We start from the raw sequence: 13506 nt of genomic DNA, 5'->3' as shown, positions 1-13506 counted from the left end.
AGGAAGGGGCCTGAAGAGAATGACACTCACTCCTACACCTGCGGTCAAAACCACCCATAAAAAGGCTCCTTCATCCGGACCTGCAGCGAGCTGGTGGATAAACTGACAGCCCCCTTGGCAGGACAGAGGAGAGCTTGCTGGATGTCCACGTTTTTGCCATCACTCTGGGCCAGCGACCGCCAGTGGTTCTACCTCCTCCTCCGTACACGACTGACTAACCTGAAGGAACTTAAAATCCGTGAGCCCTACAAAAGACGGAATGACTGCAAACAGGAAGGAAGTACTGATCCTAGCAGGCAGCCCATGACATTCGAAGTTCAAGGATAGGTGTGTGGACGGGGGAGCAATGCCTGGACCCTGCCCACGAGTCCCTGCCAGACCCAGGACTCCTCCAAGCAGCGGGACACAGGAAGGGCACTGGTCCCAGGCGAGAACCCTTGAGTCTGCACGATAACTTACACGTCATAGATCTTGATGTAGCCATCATCTGAAGCAGTGACAAGGAGCTGCGAATCCGGGGAGAAGGTCAGGGAGCGGATGGGCATGGCATGGCCTGAAATTCACAAAGGCCCTTGTTAATCTGGCAAATCAAGGGCTCCCCACTGATGGCGTCCCTGGTAATGACCACTATCACTGATACTTCTGTCAGGGCAGGGAATGACTGCATGGACCTCTCCTCCCAGTGTTCTAGAAACATCTACATAACCCAGGCCCCAGTGTTCTAGAAACATCTACATAACCCAGGAGCCATTTCTCCTCGGTTCCCTTCCCTCACCGGCTGGACCTCAGCACATGTGGCTTGGGAAAAACTCCTCTGCTACAGACATGGACAAACGAAGAAATACACTCTGATCTGTACAGATGAACAGGATACCGTTTCCTACCAAATCCTGTGTTGTAGGGTAAGTGATATAAACTAAGGAGTCAATGTATTCACTTGGTCAGAATTCAAACCAGTAGGAAAAGCAGAGTGGAAGACTCCCTCCCACCCACACCCCGAGGCTGCGGGCGCAGGGGGCAGGCGCAGTGCTGTCATCCACCTTCGACTTCTTGACAAAAAGTCGTTTCCTAATCACAAAGTTCCGTAGAGCCAAACAGGACAGAAACGAAACACTCATATGGCTGAGATACATTAACACGTAAAAAGGTAAGCCCGTTCACCAAAATAAGCACTTAGCACTGGTACCAGAAGGAGCACATCCAGGTTATAAATAGACGACAAAACCAAGACTTGGAGGCATTTCAGATTTCTAACTGAGATCACTATTTTGCAAATCTGAAGCTCATCTGTCATTTAGTAGCATTTTAATAAAAGACTGATTTGTCCTTTGTGATCTAATAACCTAGTTTGCACAAACTAAAATGAGCCATACCTTCCAGCGTGTGCAGGAGTTTTCCAGTTGCAATATCAAAAATATTGATGATCCCGTCTATGGCTCCACTGGCCAGATACTTCCCGTCAGGGCTCTGTGCAGAGAACATGCGAAGGACATCTGAGACTCCGTGTGGTTAGGCCGTCCCCACCAAACACATGCGGAGCTCCTGCTCGCTGCAGGCCCCACCAGCCAGACAGCGGCTGCCCGCCTGGAGCACTGCCACCGGCGGGAAGTGCACATTGCGGAGTTGGGGAGAGAAACGAGAGCAATGTTTCCTTACATATGCAATACTAAGAATGAATTTTCCTCTTGTGTCCAAAGAATATTCCTTTTTCCCGCTTTCCACACCAAAAATGTTCACTTTCCCCACATGAGTTCCTGTGGCCAGATACTGGGAATCAGGAGAAAAGGCCAAAGTCCAGGCATCCACTGAACAGGAAAAAAAGGAAAAAAAATACAGTGAGAAAAGGTGTGACCTTAATTTTTAAGGCTTTTAAAGTTTTATCAAAAGATAACTTTTTAAAAATTAGAAACAATGTCCTGATTCAAAAACCTATGAGTTAGGATGCTAATTCTTTAATTTAGCTTAAGGGCTTCTTAAACTTTTAATAAAAATAGGACAATATCAAGTGTTAACAAGGATGTGGAGAAACCAAAATCCTCACATACTGGTGGGAACATAAAATGGTGTAGCCACTCTGAAAAATAGTTAAAAGTTTCTTTTAAAATTTTAATCACCTGGCACTCATCAGGACAGTTCTCCTTAATCCCCATCATCCATTGGCCCCATCCCCCATCACCTCCCCTGGTGACCAGCAGTGTGTTCTCTGTAGTTGAGAATCTGGTTTTTGGTTTGCCTGTTTCTTTCCCCCCCCTTTGCTCATTTGCTTTGTTTCTTAAATTCCACATATCAATGAGATCATATGATAATTGTCTTTCTCTGACTGACTTAACTCACTTAGCATAATACCCTCTAGTTCCATTCCCATCTATGTAAATGCTAAGTATTCATCCTTTCTGATGACTGTGTAATATTTCATTGTATATATGGACCACATCTTCTTTATCCATTCGTCTGTTGATGGACATCTGGGCTCTTTCCATAGTTAGGCTATTGTGGACATTGCTGCTATGAACATTGGGGTGCACATGCCCTTTCGGATCCCTACATTTGTATCTTTGTGGTAAATATCCAGTAGTGCAATTGCTGGATTGTAGGGCAGCTCTATTTTCAACTGTTTGAGGAACCTCCACACTGTTTTCCAGAGTGGCTGCACCAGCTTGCATTCCCACCAACAGTGTAGGAGGGTTCCCCTTTCTCTGCATCCCCGCCAACATCTGTCGTTCCCTGACTTGTTAATTTTAGCCATTCTGACGGGTGTGAGGTGGTATCTCATTGTGGTCTTGATTTGGATTTCCGGGATGCCAAGTAATCTTGAGCATTTTTTCATGTGCCTGTTGGCCATTTGTATGCCTTCTTTGGAGAAATGTCTGTTCATGTCTTCTGCCCATTTCTTGACTGGATTATCTGTTCTTTGGGTATTTTGATAAGTTCTTTACATATTTTGGATACTAGCCCTTTATCTGGTAAGAAATTTGCATATACTTCTCCTATTGTGTACGTTGTCTTTTGGTTTTGTCAACTGTTTCCTTTGCTGTGCAAAGGCTTTTTATCTTGAGGAAGTCCCAGTAGTTTGTTGTCTTTGTTTCCCTTGCCTTTACAGATGTATCTTATAAGAAGTTGCTGCAGCTGAGGTCAAAGAGGTTTCTGCCTATGTTCTCCTCTAGATTCCAGTCTCACATTGAGGTCTTTCAACCATTTGGAGTCTATTTTTGTGTGTGGTGTAAGGAAATGGTCCAGTTTCATTCTTCTGCATGTGGCTGTCCAATTTTCCCAACACCATTTGTTGAAGAGACTGTCTTTTTGCCATTGGACATTCTTTCCTGCTTTGTCAAAGATGAGTTGACCATAGTGTTGAGGGTCCATTTCTGGGCTCTCGATTCTGTTCCATTGATCTATGCGTCTGTTTTTGTGCCAGTACCATACTGTCTTGATGATGACAGCTTTGTAATGGAGCTGGAAGTCCGGAATTGTGATGCCGCCAGCTTTGCTTTTCTTTTTCAACATTTCTTTGGCTATTTGGTCTTTTCTGGTTCCATACAAATTTTAGGATGATTTGTTCTGTGAAGAATGCTGATAGTATTTTGATAGGGATGGCAGTGAAAGTGTAGATCGCTCTGGGCAACATAGACATTTTAATAATTTTGTTCTTCCAATCCATGAGCATGGGGTGTTGTTCCATTTCTTTGTGTCATCTTCAATTTCTTTCATCAGTGTTTTATAGTTTTCAGAGTGCAGATCCTTTACCTCTTTGGTTAGGTTGACTTAGAGGTATCTTATTGGTTACGGTGCAATTGTAAGTGGGGTTTGTTTTCTTAACAGTTTGACAGTTTCTTTTTTTTTTTAAAGATTTTATTTATTTATTTGACAGAGAGAGACAGTGAGAGCAGGAACACAAACGGGGGGGGGGGGAGAGGGAGAGGGAGAAGCAGGCTTCCTGCTGAGCAGGAGCCCGATGCGGGGCTCGATCCCAGGAACCTGGGATCATGACCTGAGCCAAAGGCAGACGCTCAACCAACTGAGCCACCCAGGTGCCCCAATTTAACAGTTTCTTAAGTGAAAACAAACTTACCACAATACCTTGCAGTTCCACTCCTGGGTATCTATATACCCAGGAGAAATGAAGACGTTATGTCCACACAAAGACTAGTGCACAGGTGTTCACGGCACTATGATGTTTACACAGTAGAAAACGGGAAAGAATCCAAGTGTCCATAAAGTGGTGGGTGGCCGAACAACAGAAAGGAACTGCTGACATGTTACAGCGTGGACGAGCCGTGGCAACATGATGCTACAGAAAGGAGGTACACGACCCCGCCTACACAAACTACGGGGACGGAGAGCAGATCGGTGGCTGCCTGAGGCTGAGGATGGAGCACAGACTCTCCACGGACACAGGGGAGCTTTCTGAGGCACAGAACTGCAGCAGTGACCGCACAGCCCCAGAGACTAAAACTCGCTGAACACTTACAATGGGTTAACTTTACAGTGCAATTACAGAAGTGAAAGCTCACCTCAGTAAAGCTGTAAATAAACGAAGATGTACTACACAAATACTCTCCAGGTAAACTACAATATGACCGAGTATTTACCACAAATTAACGAGGACTGGAAAGAGGCACTGTTGTTTTTGGAACAATCACCTGGTTTCTCAGTTACATTGTACAACTTAGTTCAAGAGCTCTATTCCAGTGTGATTTGTGCATCGCAGTGCATCCTCAGCCGGATGGAGGGGTCTCCAGGCTCCTATGCGGCCGGGGCAAGTGATGTGCTTGAGATTTCTATCTGGGACCATGCCACTGGTGGTAGTGTGGCATTTATTTTCTGGGCTACTTAGAACCTCTTCAGACGCAATCCCAAAGAGCTCTGGGGGCCTCTGGGGTCAGGGCCTAGAGGCCAGGGAGTCATCCAGTTGCCCACTGCCTGCCTGGCCCTTTGCCCACGGGCACTCTTTACAGGAATGTGCCCCAAGTCTTGCCACCCTGCCCCGACAGGACAGTGCTTGCCAGATCAAAGGGAAAGCAGAGAAAGGCTCCCTCCCAAGTCACTGGCCTCATTCCTGGGAACGGTTCGCAGAGGGCAGGCCCTTCCCAGCCCACTGGACTAAGGAGAGGCCGCCGTGAACTTGACGCATGGCAGACAGTGGGTCCCAGCACAGATGGGCCAGCACCATCTCCCAAGGTGTTTTAAAACAATAATCTCTTGCAAATTTCAATGCACATATTCAAAAGAGTAATAAATAATTTAGCTCTATCACTTTTCTCCTGAAATGTTTTAAAAAGGAAATTAACTTCAAGAATGCTCAATTAACCGAGAAGATCTGAAAAAGCATTTATAATCAATTTCTCAAACAGCTGCTTTTTAACCTCTCCTTACTAACGACTAGCATTTATTCCAACAGGATTATGTTTTCTTATTCCTATTGTAATTAACTGTTTAAGGAATAATGATTATTAGAAAATCTACTCTGAATTCCTTGCAGTTTAATAAAATAACACTCCTAAATTATTTTCATATTTCCCTATTAGATGGTTTACAATACAGGATTTTTCGTGTCAAATATCCTTATGCTCAAAATTCAAGGAATTTTTGTTCCTGCGCTCTAAGACTTGCAGTATTTGCATAAAAGATATTTGCTGTAATCACTAAGCTCCACCCTGTCACTGACAGCAGCTCTTTACTCTAGGGCGTCCTGCCCGTCTGACGGCGTGGATGCTCATCCTGAGCACCTGAGGGCTGGCAAGCGCGGCTGCTGTGCCCACAAGGCCCTCCCCTGTGTCTTCACGGCCTTCCACGTCCTCACTTTCTTCTTCAGGATCAGGGACGTTCTCTTTCCCTTCTCCCTGTTGTTTGTGTTGGTCCACAACCTCCATGCATATTTTCAAGACAGGCACCATGTACGTGTCAGTGTCCCCACACTCATGACCTGAGCAGTGTGACCTTCGGATGGTTCAGCTGCTCTTTAGCTGTCAACAGCAGCACCTGCTTTTACTACCTGAGTAACTGCTGCGTAAGGACCAGATTCCTGTCTGAACAGAAAGTAAATCCAAGCCTCTGACGATTCTCTGTGCCTTCTTTCCCTACGCACTTGCCACACACGGAACCGATGCCGGATGTTTAGGGCACTGTGTGCCAGGGAAGGCAAGCGAAGTGCAGACCGGTCCTCTGCCCTGGAACCAATCCAGTATTCATCTCTTCAACTGCAGCGTGCCCAGGGCCACGAAGCCCTGCAGCGACCTCGGCGTCATGGGTCTGGCGAAGGCTTAGGTGCCCAAGGCAGCAACAGATCTGCTTCTTCCTCCTCTCCCCGGCTCTGTCTTCGCAGACTTTGGGGGCTGGTCTGGGGCCCCAAGTCCTCCATGAGCGATGTCAGCAGGTAAGGGTACAGGTCAAGACAATCACCTGGGGAGTCAGTGTCCGGGTAGCTTTTTCCACATATGTAACCCGGTCCACACAACCTGAAAACTGTGCTTCAGTGGCTGCAAAATAGGGTCTAGGCATGCATATTCTTTAAAAATCTCCAGTAGTAAGAATCATAGACATGAAGTATTGCTTCCAAGGGGAAATGCACTCAGTTTCTAGACAACCTAGCTTCCCTGCAAACCGTGGGACTATTATTCTTTCCAATATACAGACAGCCTGTAGTGGCTACTGAGCATAACAAGTGGGAGGCAAAATCTGCCTGGGGCTCCAATCAAGGGGATTGTGTTCAGGAAACACCTAAGCACCTTCCGTGTCCCCCATCCACGAAGGGTGTGCCACAGAGGCAGGTGGCTCTCTAGGGGTCATCGCCCGTTCCAGCTGATGCTGAGTGCTATGCAGTCATTTGCAAGCAGACCGAAGGCTCCAAGGAAGCCCGAGACGTCGTGCTGCTCGTCCCACATTAATCCAGCCCACTGAAATCATTATTAATTCCTATTACCCGAGATATTTATTAAGGCTAATAGACAAGATTATGCTGTCCTACAGTACTTAAAAAAAAATGTTACTCTAGAAGTTTCGTATCTATCAAATGCTGGGAATCAGGTCTTGTAATCATGATTAGCAGAGATTATCATGATACAGATCTAAGAGCACACAGTCCCTTACACTTGAGACCTCTATTAGGCACTGCATGTAACAAATCAGAATATGGCAAACAGAGCAGCTTTGGACCCTCCGAATTCAGGTCCACAACCCCAAACTGGCAATTCTAAAATCTAAAGCCTCTGAAAACTGTGAGTTTTTCAACAGGTTTAGTACCAAAATTTATTTGGCAGTAAAACCTGAACCAAACAGACGTACAAACCCCCATTTAGTTGCTGAGACATTAATGCTTGGAGGACTGCCCCCACCCCACTAAAGGGATTTTAATACGCAGTCCATGCACCCATATTACCCCCTCAGACCCAAACAATTCTGAACTGTAGAACTTCTATCCCTAGAGATTTGGAAATGGATTGTGAGCATTTATTATCCTCCCTAAAAGTAAAAATCTTACCGGGTCCTGCATCTATAGACTTTATCTGTTTGCCGTTTTCCAAGTCCCAGAGACGAATATGAGCATCAAGAGAACTGGAGGCAGCAATGGGCAGGGTGTGGCTGATGTCCACGGACACCACACCCAGTTGGTGTCCCTCCAGACTCCACTGTAGGTCCAGCCTCTCATCAGACCTTCAGTGGGGGACAGAGAAATGGGTTTCTTCACACACAACACGCTGTACCAGCATCTGAAGTTCTGGGCCCCCATGACCCACCCCTGCTCCCATTACCAACAGTCTGTGAAATGCAGAACCGGAGAGGAACCAAGAGCACAGAACACTAAAGGCAGCCAAGTTTTAACTGTGGGACTTTTTTTTTTTCTTAAACTATAGGCCTTAACACTGAGTAAACCAAGTGAGGAAAAAATAAGCTGCCTTTTTAAACCACCATACTGCTACTGCCTTCTTGCCTAGAAAACACTTAATGCTTTCCTGATTGCAACTTGGGAGTCCAGTAGAAAAACCCTAGACCCCAATTTCCAAGGCTGTTAGGGGAGAGGGTGCTCACCATTTCCAGACCTTCACCAGGTCATCCAGGGATCCCGTGACCACTGTCTCAGAGTTTTCTTTCTTGTTTGTCCCCCAGGCAACTGACCAAATGGCATCATCATGGGCTAGAATAGAAAGCACTTCGTGTAAAAATGCTCATGCAACAGCTACACTGCGTGGGCTGAAAGGAAGCTGAAATGCTGTTCCAACAGCTCTGAGGTCACACTGCCGGGGAAACCGGCCACCTGGTTTACTGTCTTGCCAAGTGCTTTCCCTCCTGCTTTTATCAGAACTGCAGAGGCACACACAAAACACCTGCCCCAGATCACAGATGCACCAGGGAGGGAGGGAGTTCCGGAATAATCCGATGGCCTTCCCACTTCAGCATGCTACCTGCGTGCCTCAGTCTGGAGTGCCTATCACCTGGCTGAAACTGGGGAAACCAGCAGGACACCCCCACCCCTCAACAAAGACCTAAACTTGATAAGACTCATCTCTTAGGGATCCTTGGGAACCCGCAGGCAGTTTAACTGCAAACGGTACAGGTCTGAAAATAAATACCTCCATACTCAAGTTGTGTTTTGTCACAAATGTCTATTATGCTTAATGAGTCAGTTACTACATTAATTTTTTATTAAGTATTATCTCAATTAATCACAACAACCCTATGAAGTAGGTACTGTTAATATCCTCATTTTACAAACAAAGAATCAGAGGCTTAGAGAAGCCAAGTAACTCACCCAAAGTCAAAAGCTAAGGAGGAGCAGAACTGGGATTCAAAGCCAGTGTCTCTATGAACTAAAGTCCACCTTAGATCGGAAGGCCTGACTGGGGGGTCTGCAGACCCCATGCAGGTCCACACACGTGGCAGGTGCACGCGGAGCCTTTATTCACGCTGCGTAGTGACAGTCGAGGAGCACCTTTCCAAGACATGAATACTGGGCACTGAGCAGCTGTGACTCACACGCAGCTTCAATGACAATGCCCACCTGAGCCAAGCCTGCCAGCGAGCCGCCTAGACGGCATGAGCTGCACGCTGGGTCGTTGACTGGCATGCCTGACTAGCCAGTTACCCATCTGAGCTAACTTGGAAGGATGCTTTTGGCTTAAACTTCAGACCATCTAAATGGCAGCTACTTAGAGTGGAAGAAACGAGGCCCACATGAAGCCCCGCATCCCTGGCAAGCTGCACCCCCAGCCATCCCCACACACTGCTGTGTCCTCTACTTTCAGTAAGGTAATGGTCTCTGCGGGAGCCCCTGCACTTGTCTGAAGTGGGGAAACCACTGTAAAGACCCTAGGGCAAGTTCTGAGGCTCTACTGGTTCCCTCTGTCACCCTGGTAGCTGGGAAGCTCAGAGCTGCATCTTTCTCGGGCAGAAAAGCTTCCCTCAGCCTGAGCGTCCCAGTCTATTATGTGACTCCTGCGTTTTCTTTCCAGTGAGTTGTGTGGGGGCTTCTGTTGCAGTTTGCTTGTAAATATCTGTTTTCAGCTGTGTCTGCCGATTCTTCTGCAAACTGAGTACACTTGGGGACTGCGTGTCAGGTCAGCAGACCCAAAACACCAGGGATGACACAGTTCCCACAGGTGAATCTCCTTCCACAAGGAGGCTGCTTACCTTGCTCTTGTTTGAAGAGAATACTGTACTAAAAAAAGAACAGACGCCACATTAAACCAGTGGTCAGACTTCAGAGGTAATCCATCCCCTCCCTAAAACACCCTCCCTAAAACGCCCCCTGGCACCCACCTCACCCCCACCCCCCAACTGTTAGCTCCTCCCCCTGCCCTCCCTCCACCCATCCTACAAGCTTCCTGATTCCTGCTCATGCGAGACTTGCAGAGTTGACCATGCCAGAAAAAAAATCAGTTCTTACAGAAACCTTACTCTCTCCTTGCTCCATCCCGAGGGGACTGATAAATTCCATGCATTCCCTGCTTGGATCGCAGGAGGCTCTGCAGCCAGTTTCCAGCCTAAGTTTCGCAGTTGTATAAAACCACACGGCCTACCTAACTGTTAACGGTTGTCCCTAATCCTATTACAAAGATTTCTCTCTTTCTGATTTTTGTTTCTTTCTTGTTTTGTTTTTGTTTTTGTTTTTTTAATTCAGTAAGCTCTACGCCCAGTGTGGGGCTTGAACTCATGACCCTGAGATCAAGAGTCGCGCACTCTAGCGACTGAGCCAGCCAGACTCCCGAGTCCAAATTTTTTTCCTCAACCCCCGTCAACCGTGGAAAGACTTAGATAGCCAAAATAATCCTCCTCTTGGTGCTGTGCATCTCACAGCGCCACCTAACCCCCTGGTGAGTAGTGCCCAGGGTCCTCCAGCACTTCCGGAGCAGAGCAGGAATCAGATGCTAGTCTCCTGACTACACACCCAGATCTCGTACTGGCCTTCACCCTGCCAAAGAGACCAGCTGCGGTGCTTCTCCTCACCACAGGCCTTACCTGGTTGGTCATGTCCTTAAACGAGGATGGAGGCTATAGGCCAGAGGGTTCTGTGGGAACATCAGGGCTTCAGTGAGGGGGAGGGGGTACAGGAGGTTCCCTTATCAAGAAAATAAGGCAACCCTCTGCTGGAGCAGAGATCAGCCCCAGGGGCCCCCTTCACAAGCCCTACAGGGTGGTACGATCTTCTTTTTCCCTTGGAACCCAGGGAGTCAACTAACACCTACCCCATGCCACGTTTTCCTCTCCCCAAGTCTGACTTTAGACAGGGACCAGTCTCCATCACTTGCTGCTCTTCAGAGAGATAAAACCACAGGTCCTTTTAATTGCAAATATTATTTATTCAAAACTCAACAAGCAAGTATGTGGGAGCCAAGTGCTTATAGTCTCTGAAGGGATGTCAACCAAATATGCCCATGAGAGCCAACAGGCATGTGAATGAGACACATCTCCCAAAGTCTTCAAGGACTGAGTTCAGCTAAACACAAACTTCCTTTAATAGACGTATTTTTGGGATTGGGGACACCTGGGTGGCTCAGTTGTTAAGCATCTGCCTTCGGCTCAGGTCATGATCTCAGGGTCCTGGGATCAAGCCCCGCATTGGGCTCCCTGCTCGGTGGGAAGCCTGCTTCTCCCTCTCCCACTCCCCCTGCTTCTGTTCCCTCTCTCAATGTGTCTCTCTCTGTCAAATAAATAAAATTAAAAAAAAAAAAAAAGAACAGACGTATTTTCGGGATGCCTGGGTGGCTCAGTCGGTAAGCAGCTGCCTTCAGCTCAGGTCATGATCCCAGGGTCCTGGGATCGAGTCCCACATCAGGATCCCCGCTCAGCAGGGAGCCTGCTTCTCTCTCTGCCTGTCACTCCTCCTGCTTGTGCTCTCTCTGACAAATAAAATCTTAAAAAAAAAAAAAAGAATAGACGTATTTTTTCAGGCTGTAAGGGTTCTTCATATTTCATGTGTGTGCCCTAGACCCTCCAGCAGCCTTGTAAACCCTTCTCGGGACTTTGCAAATGCATAGGACTAGAAAGGGAACCAAGTACAGTCAATGCTTGTTACTCAAGGCTCTTATATTCTATGAAGTTATCAGGAACACCAAGTTAGCGAATATGGACCCCACTGCTCCCAGGAGAAACAATGGGTTAGGGTCCCGATCAATACATCATTTCAATGCCTAACAGAAGCTTATTGCACGCATGCATGTTCCCCACAGGAACCTCACACGAGGTGCACTAAGGAACATATATTTTCACACTGCGCTTGGGGGCTATTTTAACAGTGATACTGCCAACAAAAAGCACAAAAATGCAACAATCATGACACTAAATAGACTGAAAAAAGGACCCTTGTTTACATGAGAGAGGTGACACAAGAAGGCAGAGCGTCCCCTTGTTCTGCTGCAGCTGAAAATGTGTCGGGGACTCAAAGTTTTCACCACCGTGCACATGTCCGCGAAAGACCACAAAAGCGCTGCAAGTAATGATTTTGGGGCCACAAGTAAATTTTAGTGTACAAACTTGCAAATACAGAATCTGAGAATAAGAAAGATCAACTGCACACCTAAATGAAATGTTACCAGAATACGAAAATTAAATTTGTGATAGCTGTTTATTAACACCTTACATAACAAGGTCTAGCAGCAAATCTGATCACTACGATACTTTCAATGTTGTGATGAGCTTACACAATCTCCTAAGATATGGACACAGCTGTGATTTCTATTGCTGACAAATTCACGCTGTTAATACTGTGGTTTGTTGCCTACATCCATAACTGGAGAAAATGCTAAATTTCTGCTAGAGATTACAGAACCTAAAAATGCAGTTTTCCTTCTCATCCGCATTCATGCCCCCTCAATTCTATCCAGGGACAGAAGAGACCATACAACGAAGGCATCCACATTCTGGTGACTTGCTTTAAATTTGTAAACCCCAAAAGGCCACCACGAAGATTTTCCAAGGATAACGGGAAAAATAATAATTCCTATATAATCCTTGTCTGTGAAGATCTCAGTCAAGTTGGTAGTGTTAACTCATTTGTGAACCAAGAACAGAGCAGGAAAGGCAGTGAGGAGCTTAGGCCAGGTTTGCTGCCCAGGGAAGCACGGGCCTGCCCTCTCCGCTTCCAATCGGATCTCGTATTTAGCAGCAGAGGGAAACAGCCTACGGGTAGGAAGGCTTGCAGGAAGCCCACTCCCCAGAAGCCAGCCTCCTGAAAACAAAGGCATGCTTCTGCGAACGCGTGCACACACATTAGCTCACTGAATCCCCCCACCCGCCTCTGCAGGCATCCCTGTTAGCACCTCCGCCCTCCTGATAACCTCCGAGAGCTTACGGAAGCCTCCCCGGGATCGCTGTGACGGTAAACGGTGCACACAAGCTATAGCATAGGTTACCAGGCGACATTCCCTCGTATAACAAGTAATTTCAGAGCTAAGGGGCCCCCAGAGCCCTCCTCCTCCACTTCCTCTCTTTAGGGAACTCTCCCCCACTTTCCCCAGCCGAAGTCATCGCTCGCCCCCCATGGTTTCCAAAGAGCACCACACATGCTCTATTACTCGGGCAGGTCAGGAACCCACAAGACGACACGGTACGTGAAGTCAAGAGAACCCGGCCCGTGCTTGCACCTGTCCGGTGATGGGAAGCTCGCTACCTAGGGAGGCAGCTCGGCCCGACCACTGGAAAGCTTCCATTTCCCGTAAGAGACAGCTCTCCCGCACAGACACCAGCCCCAGCCCCGAGGCTGCACAGGACGTTCTCAGGAGGCAAGACGAGGCCCGCTCCTTCTCTCAGGCCCGCGCACCCACAGGAAGCCAGGGCGAAGGGACTCGCTGGAGCCCCCGTCGGGCCCGCGGCCTGGAGCATCCCTGAGCAAACCAGCCTGGAGGCCGCCTCCGGCGCACCCTCGCTCACCCGCCCTCCGGTCCCGGCCGCTGGCGGCCCCAGAGACTGCCATCCCCAACGACCGAAGACGTCAACTCACCGCCGTCCTGCCGGCTGCACGGCCGCCGCACTCGTGACGCGAGCCTCGGAGCGACGGCGTCGCGCAGCGATGAG

The 13506-nt window shown here is 47.8% G+C and overlaps 1 protein-coding gene across 3 annotated transcripts in view; it reads right to left on the bottom strand.

Moving 5' to 3' along the window:
* SKIC8 (SKI8 subunit of superkiller complex) overlaps positions 1 to 13506 on the bottom strand; it is a 17551-nt gene extending 4045 nt beyond the window's left edge. Inside the window, exons 1-8 of one of the 3 annotated variants that reach the window (XM_028093803.2) lie at positions 13433 to 13506; positions 10453 to 10502; positions 9625 to 9652; positions 8026 to 8131; positions 7478 to 7650; positions 1657 to 1805; positions 1374 to 1467; positions 460 to 553 (exon numbers count right to left, since the gene is read on the bottom strand). In XM_028093803.2, coding sequence (XP_027949604.1) covers positions 460 to 553; positions 1374 to 1467; positions 1657 to 1805; positions 7478 to 7650; positions 8026 to 8131; positions 9625 to 9652; positions 10453 to 10464 — 656 coding nt within the window. In that variant the 5' untranslated portion in view covers positions 10465 to 10502; positions 13433 to 13506. Of the gene's footprint in view, positions 1 to 459; positions 554 to 1373; positions 1468 to 1656; positions 1806 to 7477; positions 7651 to 8025; positions 8132 to 9624; positions 9653 to 10452; positions 10503 to 11176; positions 12680 to 13362 lie in introns of those variants that run through there. The other 2 variants (XM_028093804.1, XM_088024917.1) reach the window with 2 other exon arrangements.

The sequence above is a fragment of the Eumetopias jubatus genome, unplaced genomic scaffold, assembly GCF_037043125.1.
Source record: "Eumetopias jubatus isolate StellerSeaLion01/CBP00866 unplaced genomic scaffold, mEumJub1_p1.0 scaffold_7, whole genome shotgun sequence".
Taxonomy (NCBI): domain Eukaryota; kingdom Metazoa; phylum Chordata; class Mammalia; order Carnivora; family Otariidae; genus Eumetopias; species Eumetopias jubatus.
This window is presented reverse-complemented; position numbering and strand designations above follow the sequence as displayed.